The sequence below is a fragment of the Nasonia vitripennis genome, chromosome 3, assembly GCF_009193385.2.
Source record: "Nasonia vitripennis strain AsymCx chromosome 3, Nvit_psr_1.1, whole genome shotgun sequence".
Taxonomy (NCBI): Eukaryota; Metazoa; Arthropoda; class Insecta; order Hymenoptera; family Pteromalidae; genus Nasonia; species Nasonia vitripennis.
The window spans coordinates 5,827,004-5,844,371 of NC_045759.1; the positions used below are offsets into that span (position 1 = coordinate 5,827,004).

A 17,368-nucleotide genomic window follows, 5' to 3' on the forward strand; every position below is an offset into this window, starting at 1 on the left:
TTGCGCTCGTATAGTTTAGTCTCGCGGATAAAGTGTTTTGTGTAATTTTAGGCCGAACAATATTTGTTGATCCGCATGTATTTATCCAATCAACTAATCGAACCTACAAACCAACTTCACGGATCTCGGAATAATAGTACACACGCGCGCACACACACACAAGTCGCAAAAACATCTCTCCGCGAGACAAACATCGGGCAGAGTTCGATTGGCATCGCCCGACAGAGAGACGAGGCTGCACAAAGCGCGGACTGACAACTCGCTCTTCCCGTTGCCGTACTAGTTCGTTCTCATTCGCGCTTTTCCATCCGCGCGACCCTTTTAACAAACAGCGTCTTCCGCTTGTCCATCTCTCTATGTTTTTGTCGGCTTCCATTAGAAGCGCGATACGTCCTCTCGCTTGGCCGAAAAAGTCGCGCCGGAAAACAAGCTGCCGAAAGCGCGATTCGACGCTCGATGAGTAATGCCTTCGCTCGTTATAGAATCGAGAGAGGGAGAGATATCGGGCTTTTTCCATCCAACTTCGCTCGCTCTCGGTATTTATAGCCTCGGCGCTTCGAGCGAATTTCGAAATTTTTGCTTTTAACGAAGAAAGCTCCCTACGATTCATTAAGTCCATCCATCCGAAACGCCGCAGCAAAACTACGCGAAAAGAGATAGGGACTCCGCGGCTTATACCGAATTCGCTGATCGCGATACACATCCCCTTTGAAACCATTGGCTCTGCAGAAAGTTCCTACTTTATTGTCCGAACGTGCATGCAGGCGGCGCAGCGAAAACTGGCGCAGCGGAAGGTTTACATCTCCCCGTGCTCTCTGGCACGATTCTATATCCCCTGTGGCGCGAAAAAAAGAGAAAGAATCCCTCATTAAAAAGGACCACCTCATCGACTCGCTTCGAATCCGCCGCGTTTATTTACACGATGGCTTCGCGGTGCGGCTCGTAAAGCTCGGAATAGAATGAATTGGAGCTTTACGTACGCCGGGCTCTCGAGTGCCCTCCTCGAGTGTCGCCACTTGCGATGGAGTATCTTCGACTGTATACGAGGGACGAGAGCTGAGATATCCTTGCTGTGCTGCGCGCAGCTTATCGGCCAGTCCAGCTGACGCTTATACCGTATATAGGTACACGGGCATTTAAGACGCCGGATATTACCGCGGTTGTGCGTAGCGGAGATTGATTGTTTCCGAGGGTCGTGCATCGCTGCGGTATCGGGAGATTAATCTCATTGATACACGTTAACTGTAAATTCTTAAATTCTGATGCTACGCACGGACATTAATTGGCCGGAGAGAAAAACTGGCGAATCAATTTCGCAGTGGAAATAACAGGGGAGCAGGACTGCCGAGGAGGAATACACCGGGGGCAGCGCATCTGGAAACTTTTTCCGATGTACACGGGCTTTGGGCCGTAAAATGAAAAAAGAGAGAAGAGTCTGCTCGAGGGTCCTGGAGAGAGAGAGAGAGGAGACCCACTCTCGGTTTTATCCTCGGATATCCGAATTTATGGAAGAGACCATATTGACTGCTTTCTCTCTATTTCATCCCCCTCGAGCTTTTTGTGTATCCGGACGACTCTCTCTCTCTATATATATATATATTTTTTCACCTCCCTTCGCAAGAGGCCGATAGAAAACCGGTGTATTTATGTCGCCGAAACGAGCGCGCAGACAGAAGTGCGAACGACGCTATCGCCCCCCCCCCCCCCCCGAAACACTCTCGGGCCGCGCGTCGCTATTTTTATTCCTCTTTACGGAGCGCAGTAGTCGAGCCCCTCTTTTTTCCTATATACCCCGTCAATTTTCGCGAGGGGCTGTATCGGCGGTATTTTCGCGAAATTCGATACACTCTCTGCGTAGATACGTATATGTATCGAAATCTCACGTGTGGGAGCTTGTCCTCGTGCGTGGCATGAAAACTTTCGCGCTCGTATACGGCGTTATGGGATATAGGGACGCGTTATCCGCGCGCGCGAACATTTTCATGGCTACGGGCTGCTTTCCTTCTCGGCGCTATGAATTTTTTTTCAGTCTCTCTCTGCTGCCTCTATATCGAGGCGGGTGTGCTACGCGCTCGAATGGCTAGGATCTTGTATTGTTTCGAGGGCGATACGCCGGGAAATGGGTTCAATGATGCGATGAATTTGAAAGAGTGTTGTACGATACGCCGGCTGAATGTTTGATGAAAAAGCGTATCGTTTTGAATTTTCGGGGGGAGATACTTTTTGCGTGTTTTCGATGAGTAGAAACAAATGCTACGAAACCTAGAATTAATCGACTTTTGAAACTACGTCCGAGAGTTAATAGCAGCCGTGAGAGAGAAGGAGGAGAAAAACAATGACGTCAGATTGAAGGAAAAAAGAGACTATATACGAGGACGAACCTTGTATGCAGTCGCGGCAAGTTGAAGATGATGGGTTATTGTAATCGGATCGACCTAATCTCGAACATCCGTATGAACGCGAAGCCGATTTTGCTCCGGGATTACGGGGTTATCAACTCCGGGCGAGCATAGTTTGCTGCCTCGTATATACCCGCGCCAGGCTCTTCACCTATTACCTGCTTCGGGATAGATTTTTTAATAAAAAAAATATTCCACGCGTATTATAACTAGAGCCAAGGATAATTCGTCGAAAGATCTCGGATACCATACCATGAAAACAACAGGCGGATTATACGTTTCCTGCAGCAGTTCAATGCTTTCGCGGAAAACTTAATTTTCCGCTGCATTGTTGAATCCGCTCGCAAATGCGCGAAGATTCCAAGAGGCGGCACATTCTTGAACACATACGCCGAGCAGATGTATAGTATTAAGCGTATTCATCCTCGCGCAAGCGGTGGCTCAGAGCCGGCTTTGTACATACGTGTGCGCGCGGCTCATCCGCAATAAAGAGAATTTGCTGTATGCCTTCTCGAGGCCGCGTCTGTCTTTGCTGCTCAAGTGTCTAATTTACAGATCCGTATAAGGCCAGAGGGGTACATAAGTAGTCGGCTGATCTCCGTCATCGCTTGAATCTCCCTCTTCTCCGAACTGAGCTTTAATACACTTTAATATGTCTAAACAATAAGTTTATCCGTTGCTTTGTAAAAGTAAAATAGTTTCTATTCTTCGATGAAAAGGAAAACGGCTGTCGTTTGACAGAATAACAAACGTAATAAAGATAAAATGCTCGCGTCATAAAAGGCCAGCCTGATCTCGCAAATCCATGTCAACGACTTCCGCAATTCGTCGAGCCAATGAATCAAACCAAATCAAGTAGCCCCATTAAAGCTCGAGTTGGCACAGCCGGTGTCGCCCCCCGGGTAAAAAAGAAAATATCGCCTCATTATATCTTTGTCAGAGTATAAACCAAGTACTGACTTGATCCAGGACATATATCTGCAGGAGCGACGCGTGTGAAGCAGCAGTTTTCACTGTGTGTCCAGTGGCCACAGTGTCGACTCGGATCCCTCTCGTCCCTCGTTGTCACCATCATCGCTACCATTTACGGATTTTCAGGATCTTAACGCTCGAAGGGTCCATCTTTCGAGCTCTTCATCATCGCTGTCCGTCTGTTTGTCATTGCTCGCGAGTCGACCTCGTATAAATTACGGCTGTTATCATTGACCGAGGCTTAGTTCTTGATTAATGTCTAACGTTTTATCGTTATTTCAAATTTTGTTTTACGTTTTTTCCCTTATATTCGGACGCGGTGTGCATATTTCATTTTTAATATCCGCATCAGTGGCTCCGTCGACTATGGTATTTCGGAGTATAGAACGAAAATTTTATTGTGATTTACTATGTCTTTTCACGGTGAAAAACTAAAGGAATTTTCAATATCATGTGAACTTTTTTCACGAAATTTAATGACGTACCTATAAAGCGTTTTCGTACTGACTTATTGGAACGCTGTGTATTTATTAATCAATGTAGAGCATTTTAATTAAACAACAAATATTCATCGAATAACTCGAATATTCTCTCTCTTGTTATTAAAAAAACAACGAATTCAGTTTCACGTAAAACCAAGTTATTTGATTATCGAATCGTCAAACGAAACTTCATAAATCCTTCATGAAGCCGCCACCATAGAAAATTCAGATGACCGTCATCGCTCGCTCACTTTCCGTCCTCGCTCTGCATAACTCCAACAAAGCGGATCGAAGGAGAGATAGATCCAGACCCAGTCGCTATTCTCAGTAGGCGACTCAAATTGGCCGAGACATGCGTCGTGCATTTTGAAACGCCCCATTGGCTCGATCATTCGCGTGTACACACACACACACACGCACACACGTATGCGGGCTTGTCCATAAGCGAGTAGTGCTGCAGCTCGTGCGGTGGCGGCCGCAGCTTGCCATGTTGATACTCGCGTGCACGCGAGCCTCCCGCCCTTTCCACCTGTCCTACATATACCTTAATTGGCCGGTGCGCATATCGGACAATTGTCGTCGATTGACGCGTACACGTTTGCGTGCTCGGATCGTTGAAATTGATCGGCTAGGGTTTGATACGGATCATGTCCCTTATCTCTCTATCTCTGTACTACTACTCCACTCAACGCATTAGCTTGATAATAATGTGTCCGATGCTTTTTGCTCGAGTTAAATTGATTGAGAAAAAATATATCAAATGCTGCAGCGTTTACCCGGAAACGCCGATATTTCGCAGAATGAAGCTGTGGCAAAAATATATGATCGGTTATACGAATGAGCGTTTTTCAATATACATTATCTTCAGTGGTGAATTAACGAACGAACCTTTTGATCGCGATGAGCTTTATAAATAACAGTTCAAGAGAGAAGGTATAATTGAAATGAACCTTTGATTTTCGCTTCGTATTTCGTGGAATAAGAGAAGTAACATAATTTTCAGAATATTGAACAATCACTGCAGGGGAAGCTCTTTCCAGGAAGCACGTCGGCGGAATAATTACTCTGACCAAGATTTAACCAGTTAAAAGAGAAGTTTCTAAAATAAAGAAGTGTAAATACGTATTCCAACGCGTCCTACTAACTTTCCTCGGTTCAACATTGCCTACATAATGCCCACAATATATCGTTAAGGTATACTCAATCACCAAGTCCGATATCGTATGTACAACAGTACACTCCGCTCTATTTTCGAACAAACGTAGCGAGAGCGAGAGGTGGGGCGCACAGTATACACAGCAGGCCATCATAGCCGAGAAGCTGAACAGCAGCAGTCATCGACGCCGGGGAGCGAAGATCGAGCTAATTCTCCAGGCCAGACATCAGGCCGCGCAGCTTGTATTTATGTCAGCGCCAAGGCGGCGAGCGTAGCTAGCTCTCTCCAGCTAAATGGATAGTCGGCCCGGAGAGCCAATTAAAGTGCAAATGCATATGGAAATTCGGCGGCGGCGGGCGGATTCGAAGGTTAGAACGCTGACCGGGAAAACCGTCTGTTTAATCGGCGCCAACAGTATAGACGTTACGTAATACACACACACACACAGACGTCACGAATTGTAAGCTTCATCGGAAAATACGCTGTGCGTTTCTGCTAACCGTGTATTATCATACAGCGATCGACGATTGAATTGTTGCGCGTCGCGATCGATAAAAGTATGCGCTCGAATATGTAGCGCGAAATGTCATACAATCGAACGAAAATCGTTCCTCCGGTAGCCGAGCGCCGCGCATTAACGCGTGACGTCAACTCCACACGCGTTGATATTCGTCATACATATGGGTGGTCTAGAGGGCGAGCGAGAGATAGAGCGGCTGATGCTGCAGCGGATTCGCCGCAATCGCATATCCGGCCATCGTTAGATGGACTTGTAACGCGCGCGCGGTGCAATTGCCTCCTCTATGCATATACATGTATAGAGGCCTACGCGCCTCGGATGATTGTTCCGCCGATGCTTCTGCGGCGTACACACACGGGAGCTAGCTAGCTTCTATACTCGAATGAAATCAAATCCAGGCGCCTACTCCGCTCTGCAGATTAGCCCATAGCGTACACACACGCCCTGCATTTTGCGTCGCGCGTTTCGAGCTGACGCGCTCTCTGCAGCTATGCGCGTATATTATACCTATTGAGTTTTCGTTTGATTCGCGGAGCTGCGAGTTACTTCACTCGTTAAATTGCCGTATTAAAAGTTAACGTTTTCTCGCTATATACCAGTCCTTTGACGACATTACACCGTAGTCGCGCGCAAAAGGACACACACACACACACGGAGGACGAGAAAATTAGACGTAACGAGCTCGCTCGGCCAATTCCAGCTTCGGCAGCGCTCGCTCTATGTATATACAGTAATAGAGGGAGAGAGAGAGCGAGCGCGATTCAATGCTGGGATAATAGATGACCTCTGAAAAGCCCCGGAGCGCCGTCAGGAGTCTCTCTCTCGCTCGGCTACTATTTTCTCTCCATTATGTGTCGCGGTAATGCATTCACGATGCTCGCTGCACCTGAAACCGTCGTCGTCGTCCAGGTACACGTCTGGTTGGTCTTTTGCTACTGATGCTACTGCGCTATACCGCTGCTTTGATCTACGACTTCGCGATACCTTTTCCGTTCGCCCGTCTATATACTCAGCTACAGTATATGGTCCGTTGGGGCAGCTTTAACGCTTTTTGGCGAAATTGCATCAAGCAAATTGAATGGTGGGATATTTCGCGTTGTATATTCGTATACGAAGTCCCTCTTGGCTGTGTAATTGCGTTCGCTGATGAAGTAAACGGTGCATTTTCGATGTACGTTATAGCCGTTAAAAAACAGCGATCACGGCATCGAGAGCGCAGTAAAGACAAAGCGTTATAAAATTAAAGAGCCGCGACGGCTGCAGTCGTCGACGCTTTTAAAATCGATTTCGTTCCACATAATTACTTTCCGCGCCGCCAGAGTCCATCCAGCAGATGTAGCAAACTAACTGCCGATGCTTATCCCTTCTGATTTGTCTTAATCTCCTTTATATCTCGAAGAGGAGAGAGAAAGAGAGGGGGAGAGAGATAGAGAGAGAGAGAGAGAGAGAGAGAGAGAGAGAGAGAGAGAGAAAGAGAGAGAGATTCCGTGAGAAGCGCCGCTAAATAATTCCGCCGTAGCTTTTCCTCCTTTTTCCTCCGGGCTCTAATAGAGGCTATATGAGCAAATTAAAGTGGCCAATAATCGAACGCCCCAGCAGCAGTTCCGAACGGTCTTCTTGCTTCTCCTCTTATCGAAGCTTCTTTGCTTTTGTCGAGCGTTCAATGGAATTCCATTCTTCCGCCGCGCCGCGTGAATCTCCTAACGAAGCTTATTGTATTTCCCAGAATCTCTTTCTCTTTGCCCCCGGAGAAAATTGTGTTTCCAGCGTCTTTTTTTCTCCCTCTCTCTCTCTCTACCACCTTGGCACGAGTTTTTTCTCAAAGAATCGCGCGCGCCTGAAGCTGTCATTTTTATTTTAATTGTCCAGGAGGATTGAATTCAGTAGTACAAATTGGCTGCAGTCAGACCTCCGCTTTTCTCTCGCTGCTCAAAGCGAAAATACATTTTTCGAATTCAATTAGCTTTATGACAGGAGGAAACTATTAAAAATGCATCTCCACGTCCGCCGTTCCAGCTCGAAAATAGAAACGGCGAAGCACAGAGCGGAATCCTTAACAAGGTAAACGCGAACTTTCAACAATACCTCGCGCGTTTCGCCTAATAATTTCACGACACTTCTTCCGCTTTGACGCTGTCATACTGCTGCTGCTGCTGCTGTTCTTCGATTCCGCGCGCCTCGGCCGAAATACATTTCCGCGGATGTGCGCGAAGCGAACGACCGCAATAAAGTTCGCTTTATTTTTAGTGGCGCGCGCGCGCGCAAGTGCCCCTCTGTATTTCCTCGCGCGCGATATTGACGTATCGAGGCTCTTTCTTTTTATTTTCGAGCACGTGCCGCCACCGCGAAAATTTATCGCGAGAGCTGCTCGATCGATCATAAGACGCTGCTGCTGCTGCTGTTCACAGCTCACACCTATACAGGCCATCGTTGCGGGGGTTTATTATGGCCTTTAACCGCGTTGAAAGCCCGAGACGGCGGGAGAAGTTTGCGTGACGCTGACAAAATGTTTGCCGCCGATAAATCATGGGCTAATCGTAAAAAAGGAACTGGATGACGTGTGTATGGTGTCGCGAGTTAGAGGATCTTCCTGGAACTCGAACTCGAAGTTAATTCTCCCGATTCTCATTCCGCACGGGTATACAGCGCCACTTAAAATCCGGCTTTCAACTTGGAACGCGCAGTGGTAGCTCTTTGTCAGAGCTTTTCATCGCGTGTGCAGTGTGTGTCAGTTTTTTTCTCTTCTTTTTTTTTGTTTCGTTGTGTGTCGACGACTCGACGTCGCAAAGAAAAAAGAAGACAAGCGCCGGCTGTAGCGTCGCGAATTCGAGAGCAATCGAAACAACGATTCAAACGATTTGACCTCTCGCTCGCTCGCCCTTTCTCCGAACTATCAGCGCAGAGCGCGCACCATTTCGGGATTTTTCAGAGACGCGCGCAGCCTCTGCGTTTGCTTTCGAGCTTTGGTCGCACGTGATATTGCCGGAGAGCTATCGGTTTTTCCCTTCTTTTTTTCCCAAATACCGCTGGTTTGTCTCGATTTATCGGGAGACTCGAAGCTGGCGCAGGGAGCCATTTATTTGGACAGGCTTTGGCCGTCTGTATTCTACTCGCATTATCGATACGTTTCTTGTTTGCTGCTGTCTCTTAGAGAGAACGCTTATATTGTAATGGTACATTTTTTTACTACTTACTACTAAAATATGTACTACTAAAATTTCAGCCTCAATCACATAACACACAATCAGTCCCTCAGGAGAAACTCAATTACCACAGCAATAATCGTCACCGATAACGCATCCTCCCACGACACGTAGTAGTAATCATTTCCAGCTCCCGAAGCCTACTACTATCACTCTCCCTCTCCCCCATCAGCCTGTGTGTTCCATAATTAACTAATTAGCTTGTGTCGTCATTGCTTTGCTTACAGGTCAGATCGACCTCTGGACGCAGAGCCAGACGGGCTGCCCGTGCAGCTTCAACTCGTCAAAGACGGCCTGCGCCTGCTGCGTGCCGTCGGGTGGCTGCAGCTGCGGCGCCGCAATGCCAAACAGGTGCACGCAGTGCGGCCTCGAGAAATACTGCGCCAGCAGTGAGTACATGCAGCCCATACTATATATATATGCCTACATGCATAGACACGCCTCTATATGTATATACCCATGTATGTAGCTGTACGTGCAACTTGGCATGGGATAAATAGGCCAGTGTCCCTTTGGACGTACTATTGTGCGCGAGACTGAGAGGGAGAGTCCTCTATGTCGTTGAAACTATGTGCGCAGTAGCCCTTTACGCGCGCGCACGAGAAATAATTGCGTGTGTGCCCAGACCGACAGAGGAATTCGCCGCGACTTTTTGATTATGACGTGTGCGTTAAGTTGCGCCCGGGTATTTCGGAGATTGTTGCTCTTGTTGTGTCGTCGTCGCGGAATTTCGTAATATTGTCCGAGTTTGACTAGGGCGTATTAAGATTCTCAAATAGTTTATATCCGAAGCGTGTACACCAGACACAGCCTTTAGAGTCGGACATCACAAAAGTGCATAGAGGCGACGAAATAATTGATTGTATTTATAGCGGCTATCTCGCGAGCTTTTTGAGCTTGCAAGTTTCACGAAGTCTATAGAGCACGCGCGATAAAGCGCTATCGTACATTTTTCATGCAACGTTCACCAGCGCAGCTGAAAAATTTTTCACTCTACACAACGGACATGCACTCGAGAAACGTACATTATCTCCCGTACGCAAATTCGCCGGTGAAAGCTCGACAGCTGCTCCATAACAATTTACTACGACAGTAAAAAATCGACGAGAATTATTTATCCGAGTCGTAAAGCCTCTTACCAATCAGTGCTCTCGGAGACGAGAGCCGCGTCAATTATAACGCGACATTAAAAGCTCGCGCCGTCGTGAGCTTTCCGCGAGTAGTGCTTGCGCGCGCGTTCACGACTCAGCAGGCGCGGCTTCATTAAAACGTCGAATCTTATGAATACAACGCGAACCGGCAGCGCAGTCGGTCGAGAAGATTGTTACTGTACAATACTGCTCCAGCTGATGAACTATCGTCCCGTATAACGATGCGATTGATCGGATAATCGAAACTTATTCGAGAGCCATCGTCGGGGACTGTTTTAATCTCGTTTTTATAATCGCGTTCGCAAAGTCGCATCAGGCAGCAGCATCGAAATCTACGGCTCCGTGAATCGAATCTAATCGGCGTTTAATTACTGTACCTTTACCCAGCGGCGACCTTTATGATCGGATTTCACGAGGCCCGCACGTGGTTGAACGCGAATTTTTCAGCGAGCGATCGACGCGCTGGTCAGTTAACCCACTTATACGCCCGCGCGTCCTTTTAGTCTTTGAGCTCGGCGCACTCCTTTAATCTTCGCTCTCGCTCTTTCTCTCCCTTTGCCATTTTTTCGCGATTAATTGGCTTGGAGCGAGAGTTTTTCATACACACTCTTCCCTTTCTCCGTCGCGATTCCCGATAACGCATTTAGTGCGTAATTTTGAAAAGCGCGCGCTTTTGCTCTCTCTCGTCGATTATGCGTCAGCAGCCATGTCCGTCAAGAAATTCCGCCGAGATTGCGACTGTTGTTTTCATAAACGCATAGAGGAGAGTCGTGAAACGGCTTTCACGCAATATTCGCGTGTTTTCGTCGGGGGCTGGCGAGTCTCTCTCTCTCTCCTCGAAGTGCTCGACTTAAGTGTTTTGCCGCACGTACGAGTGCTTCTCACGAGAGAGTATCCGCGAGAATAGCCGCGCAGGAACAAAAGAACGCGCGTGTGTGTATAGCCGGCAGTTATATACTGCACGGGGGATAACGGTGTACATAGCGAGGCGTCTCTATATACGTGTATAAAGGGGGGGGGGAGAGGATATGGTGGAGCTGGTTTTGTGGCGAGGCAAGCTTTCAAGCTCTCGTGTTTTCTTTGGCTGTTCGCAGTGTGCAACGTGACGCTGGATAGCCGGCAGCTCTTCGACAAATCGGATCGGGGCTTCGGGCAAATAAAGTCGCCGCAGCTCGAGGGCCCCTCGATATGTACCTACAGATTCGTCCCGGACACCGGCCAGAGAGTCGAGCTACAGGTCTGGCGAATGATATCCATCGGCAGGCACAACGGCACCGCGTGAGTATATAACGCAAACTCCTTCTCTTCTCTCCACCTTTTTTTTACAGGCTTGTATCACAGGTATGCGCTTCTTCTGTGTGCGTCGCTCTCCCTATATGTATAGAGCATAAAGACTCGAGGCGTTTTGTATCTTTTGTAAGAGGCAACGACTTTTCTGCCTTTTGTGCGAGAACCTCCTTGCCGAGCGCGCGCGCGCGAGTGTCACTTGCACGCGCCGAGAAACTCTCCGCAAAGCGTTTGCTATAGCCTCTGACTTCCTTTTTACTCCTGCAGCAGCTTTTTCCTTCTTTTGCTCTGGCGTCGGACTGCCGCTGGTCTTTTGTGGAATGTGATAGCGAGCTATACAATGGAGGTGAGTGAATTGATGTTTTAATGGTTTTCGGTGGGAGAGACTTTCCGCTACTGGCTCTCTGTCACGAGCTGCTGAGGTATTTAAAAACGTGCGCTGGTTTACGATGGCATTAGTTGGCTATGCTAATATACTCGTCGAACGCTCGATGCATCAAATTACCGAAGCGTCTCGAATTTTAGGCTGATTATACGGTTAAATTTTTGCGGAATATAATGTACACTGGCGTTTCGCGCTCGGGTGATCGATTATTGCATATAGGTATTAAAACAGTGAACTTATATCGAATATACAGCGTCAACATAATATTGGAAAGCATCGATCATTTTCCGTTCACTCTAGTGCATTCAACTTTGTAATATACGCCGCAGTTCGCTAAAATTACGTTCGCCGCGTGTATAAAAAAAAACGAGCGCACAAAAGATTTTTTTTTTTAAAGGACTTCACACAGCAGAAAAAATACGAGAAGCTCGGTAAATTTATTGCATTATTTTTTCAATGCGCGTGTATTCTATTTTTTCCCCACATTTTAGATGTTACAGTATACGGTTGATGAATTCATTTCAGCGAAATAATAAATAAACCAACGTCATTCTTATCGCTTTTTCACCCGATGACGATAATATATATCAAATTTCATACCAGCCGTCAGCCTGACTTTGTAGCACGCGTGTCACACCAAGAGTAATAAATACTTTACGTTTAATAAAACAATACCCATCGATTGGCGCCCAGCGAAAAAAAAGCCGATAAATCTCAGCCGGACATTCATCGAACGCCAGCAGTGACTGTCAACCGGTTTTTAATGCATCTGTTTTTGTTTTTAATATCGCTCTTACACACCCTCCATCGAAATTCCCCCTGCGCGACGATCGAAGATCGTTCGTGTCGATAGTCCTTTCAATTTGTCATACTTCGAAGGGGGACAAGCTCGCTGTACACGCGCAATCCTCCCAGTTGGGAAAAATTGCTGCTGCACCGGTTCTCCCATTTGCCTCCCCCTCCTCCCTCCCTCTCTATACGCACGAAACTTCGAACGAGTAATACGACTCGCACTTATTCGCTCTTTTTCCCGGGCGCGAGCAGAGCTATGTGTTTCGCGCCGGCGTGGCGCGCAGCCGTCTGTTTGACGACCCGTAAAACTTTTTACAATTTTTCGACGCGTAGCAGCAGTAGCAGCAGCGGGGGACTAAAATAACTGATGCAGGTGACAGACTCGCTCCCCCCTGGCTCTTGTACCTCGCGTATATACGGCGACTGCAGCTGTCCGGCTTTGCTTCGTGTCTCTTTCTCTCTCTCCGGAACTCTTTCTAGAGGTTTCCTCCATACTTCGAGTTTTCTCGATATGTGTTCTTTACTTACTTTCTTGTTGTCTTTTTTTCTTTATTAATTCTTTTTCTTCCATTGCGCTCATTTCATTTCTCTCACGACGACCGGCTCTCGGGCTCTCTTTGTTTAATCTTCGTTTCTTCTTCTTCTTCTTCTTCTTCTTCTTCTAGTTCTTTTAACGAGAGCCGATGTGGCGGGCGCGAGAATGAGCGCATGTGTGCACGCGCAGGAGAGAGAGAAGTTTGGAAAATAAACGCGAAATTTGCCGAACATGGAGTTGGGCTATAGGGATAGCTTTGGAAGTTTTCCAATTTATCGAGAAAGAGAGATGTACAAGAGCGATGTTAACAAATGCGCGAGCCTTTTCCCGCGGCTTGTAATTTTGTTCGTTGCGGCGTTTTGCCACTGCTATGTATACGTATACTGGAATCTGCGAGGAAATGAAAAAGTGCTTTTTATCTTGTTTCGGGTACATCGATGCGAGTGTAATAAATTTTCGATAAGGAATACTGCTCTCTGCGCGATGTGAGAGGTTAAAAATTAAACTTTGATTGAAATTTCTTTTTTGAATACGTATACGCTTGTATTCGATTAAACGTCGATGCAATGAAAATATAGAGAGCTGGTTCTTGTGAACGAGTATCAAATAAAATTGTGAAACTTTACCTCATTCATAACAGCATCGAAGCGTATAATCACGAATTCGTTCCTCGAAAATACTCCGCTGCCTAGTTCAAACATTCGCTGTACTTCGAGTTTCATTAGCGTTACTGTTATAGGAAAACGATTCTTCTATACACCGAGAACGAGCTTATTTCCGGAACGTAAAGCGCACGTTACACACATACACGGAGTCGTGTTTTCGCAGCTCTTGCAAAGAGGAAAGAGAAAAATACACAGTTTGCTTGTATTAGTAGATACATTTTGACATCATACGGGCACAAATAGAGGAACAAAATATCCGGCGGATTCTAGCTCGGCAAATAAAATACCTGTACCCGGGGCAAAGCGTCCCGCCACCTTTATATACCGGCGAAGCTTGAATTCTTCATGTCTCCATTCCGTCTGCAAACACCATCCGACCCCGCACATAGACACACGCGCGCGCAGTTTCAATTAGCAAAGTTTTAATTCTCATTACAGCCAGCCTCAAAAGAAACAAGCCTCCTCGCATACAATAGAAATTACAGCCCCGAACTTTTCGTCGCCGCCCACTTCCAAAACTAACAATCTCTCCGTCTTCCTTTCTCTCTCTCTCTCTCTCTCTGAGGTAGAGCAGCGCAACGCAGCCTCGGAATCCACGAAAAAGCTCCCGAAACAATTTCCACAGCGGCAGCCTCTGCACCGTTAAGAATCAGCCTCGCGAATCTCTCTCCCACACGTACATAAGCTAGCGTATAATTTAAGTTGATGCGAGTTATATTCCAAGAGAGAACCGCCCGGCTTGTAAAGCTTACGCGCTCGCGACATAAACACACGCTAGCTAGAGAGAGAGAACACTGCAGTACACAGTGTTCCGCCTTGTATTAAGCACCGGACCTTTCGCAGTCGCCTTCTGCCCCTCTTTATAGGGTGCATTGTCTGCACGACGAAGAAACGCGAGATCGATTTTAATTAACTCCTCGCTCTCTCTCCGGAGAGTTTATTCGCCGGAGCCGCGAAAATGAGTTTCTTCGCGACTGAACCGGCTGCTTTTTTTCGTCCTCTCCCGACTCGCCGCCATTCACTTTGCTAATTAAAGAAAGGGGAAAAGCTCGGCCTTTCTCCGCGCGCTATCGCGAGACAAAAAGATGAGAGATTCGACGGCTGCACTCGCTCGATATCTGATTAATTGGCCCGCGCGGATCGACTCGCGGCTGAATAATTCAGTTCGGCGTCTTCGCGTTTCGAGAATCGAATCGACGAGCTCGATCCCGTTATAGGCAGGGGAAAAGCTCGACTCGTGCAGGGACTGTGTACAAGGGACGAGCGACAACTACGCGAGTAGGCAAAAAGACAAACATAAGCTGCAGCCATAAGCGTCTCTCTCTCTCTCTCTCTCTCTCTCTCTCTCGCTCTGTATACACGCCCACTAGGAAAGTTCGCTCCTGTTTCAGCGCAGCGTTAAAAAGCAGCCGTGTACCTCTTTGGAAAAGCTGATCTCAGCACACATACAGAGAGAGAGAGAGAGAGAGAGAGAGAGAGAGCTTTCTCTGTTTTCCCACAGCTGGCGAGACGCTGATGTCTCTCGCTCGCTCTTCTAATCTCGAATGCCGGGGCACGAGTTCTCTCGAGTGGAATAACAGGTCCCCCTTGCTCTCCTCAAGGCGGTCCGAGCACGGCTGCAATTAGGTCACCCCCACGTGACACTACCCTTCTCCCTCTCTCTCTCTCTCTCTCTCTCTCTCTCTCTCTCTCTCTCTCTCTCTCTCTCTCTCTCTCTCTCTCTCACGGTGCCGGTGTGCATTTTTGAAAGGCTTCGATTGGCCCCCTCGACGCTACGTGGATACGTGTGTGTGTGTGCGAGTGCAGCCTCTGCGACAGTGAAGCAGGAAACGCCTGACCCTTTTTTGTGCGCAGCTTGTCGCTCTAGCGAGACTCTTTTCTCTCCTTCTTCTCTTTGAGCTCATTCGAGAGTAACCCCCTTTTTTCGATGCCGCTCGCGTAGCGCGATTCGAATTCCGCGACACCCGCGTGCTCTAGAGTTTGAAAAACTTTATTACCTCACTGAAGGGACTAGGAGCTAGTCGCAGTACTCCGGGGTTTGTCAACGCCCCGTTACGCTCGTCATCGTCGTTATTTCTAATACATTCATCGACGCGCACGTTGCACTACGTCCATTATCATATCAGCTCGCATCGCAAATCATTCCGTCAAAGCTGCAAATTCATGAACAGAATCTTTACTCTCGCATCGCTCGCGCATTAACATATCTCTCGAGTCACTCCCGTCAGCCATTTTTCCCGCCGTACACATCGCGTTCGGAGCTGTAGCCGGAGTGGATACGAGTGAAAATTACGGAGCCCGCCGGAGAGAATACCATTAAGTGGGCCGCCGCTCGCTCGCGCTTTTGATGGATGGCCTTAATTTCGCCGTGATTACGAGCCTCTGGTTCCGGAATTTGTATGAGAATCGCTCGCGCGCGCGCGCGCGGCTTCTTTCCTCTAGCATCGTTATAGGCCCTCGAGTAATTGCGTGCAGGAGTCCCGAGAGAAACAATGGACGACGACGTCGTCGTCGTTCCTTAAAATTTCAACCGCGCGGCTCCGAAGTTTTCGCTGAGCTTGCGCTTCAACGGTTACACGCTCGATTTTAGGTAGTTTTACCTCGAGGACACAAGCTGATCTCGATGTACGTATTACAGCTAAAAGCTTTTTCGGGAGACAAACACGCACCACAACGACTTGATGAACGTATTTCAGCGCGCGCAGTTTCGGCTCATTGAAATCGCTCCAGTATATAACGTCTGCCGTCGCCGCCAGCTAGTCTGATAAAACGAGCCGATGCTCGCTCGAGTATACGCTCGCAGTGTTTTACGTTATTGGCTGCTGGCGCTCGGAAGCGGTTTTTCGCGGAAACGGAGATTAAAACTGCCCCGAATCACGGCACTCTATTTTTGCCCGCAGACGCTCAGCTGGATGGATTCCGACACAAGGGACACTGATCGCCCGAGGTATTTTCTAAAATTACTCGCCAGAGTCATTGATTGGCCAAAATAGTCGGTCGCAAAGTAGCCAGCACAACCGCACATAGAGAGAGGGAGCTACACTGCGAGTTATTTCCATAATTAAAGGCGTATCGCGAAGCTTCAATTAAAGTCTGAAGCCTATACGTGCGTGTGTGCGCGCTGCAAACACTGGCCTATATGTGGAGCGCCGACTCAAAGCGCGTATGCGCGAGGCCACCGCCTCATTATACGCGTCCCGATGACAAAGCCAGAAGCGTTGAGAGAGAGAGAGAGAGAGAGAGAGAGAGAGAGAGAGAGAGAGAGAGAGGCAGGGAAAATACGAGCGCAGCTATGCAAGCTCGTGCACCGCTAGTAGATTCCCGAAGCGATTTAATTGATCGGACGCTGTTCCCTCTGCAGCGATACGACGAGAGGGTTCCGTAAAAATGCGAAAAACTCAACGGCACGTAGCAGCGCGCGTGATCAAAGGGACTGAATTGAGCGGTATCAGGGCGTCTATGTGTATACCCGCGTGCGTATGTGTGCGCGGTGAGCGTTGATGACGGTTTTATGGTGGCGAAAAGGTAGGATTTTTCTCCCTTCATCAATATGAGTCGAATGAGGTATACCGCGAGGATGGGAAGGGTTTTAAGAAGGGTTAGTAGTGTAGGTCGGCGTGATGTCAGACGCAATCGTGTAGACAATAAGAATAAGGGAGTTTATTCAGAAATCAACAATCGTTTAACAGAAAATACTTAGTGATCCCATCACGCTATATCATTCCAGGAGGCAACTTTGCGGTCGAACTTTAAACAGCAATTATTATTATCTCCTGCGCTGGAAAAGCGTTAATTAAACAAAGACCATCGATAATAAAGAC

At 47.7% G+C, this 17,368-nt stretch overlaps 1 protein-coding gene across 2 annotated transcripts in view; it reads left to right on the forward strand.

Moving 5' to 3' along the window:
* LOC100679318 overlaps positions 1–17,368 on the forward strand; it is a 166,412-nt gene that overhangs the window by 70,905 nt on the left and 78,139 nt on the right. For both annotated transcript variants that reach the window (XM_016984242.3, XM_016984241.2), the window contains 2 exons: positions 8,960–9,121; positions 10,978–11,161. In XM_016984242.3, coding sequence (XP_016839731.1) covers positions 8,960–9,121; positions 10,978–11,161 — 346 coding nt within the window. The remainder of the gene's footprint in view (positions 1–8,959; positions 9,122–10,977; positions 11,162–17,368) is intronic.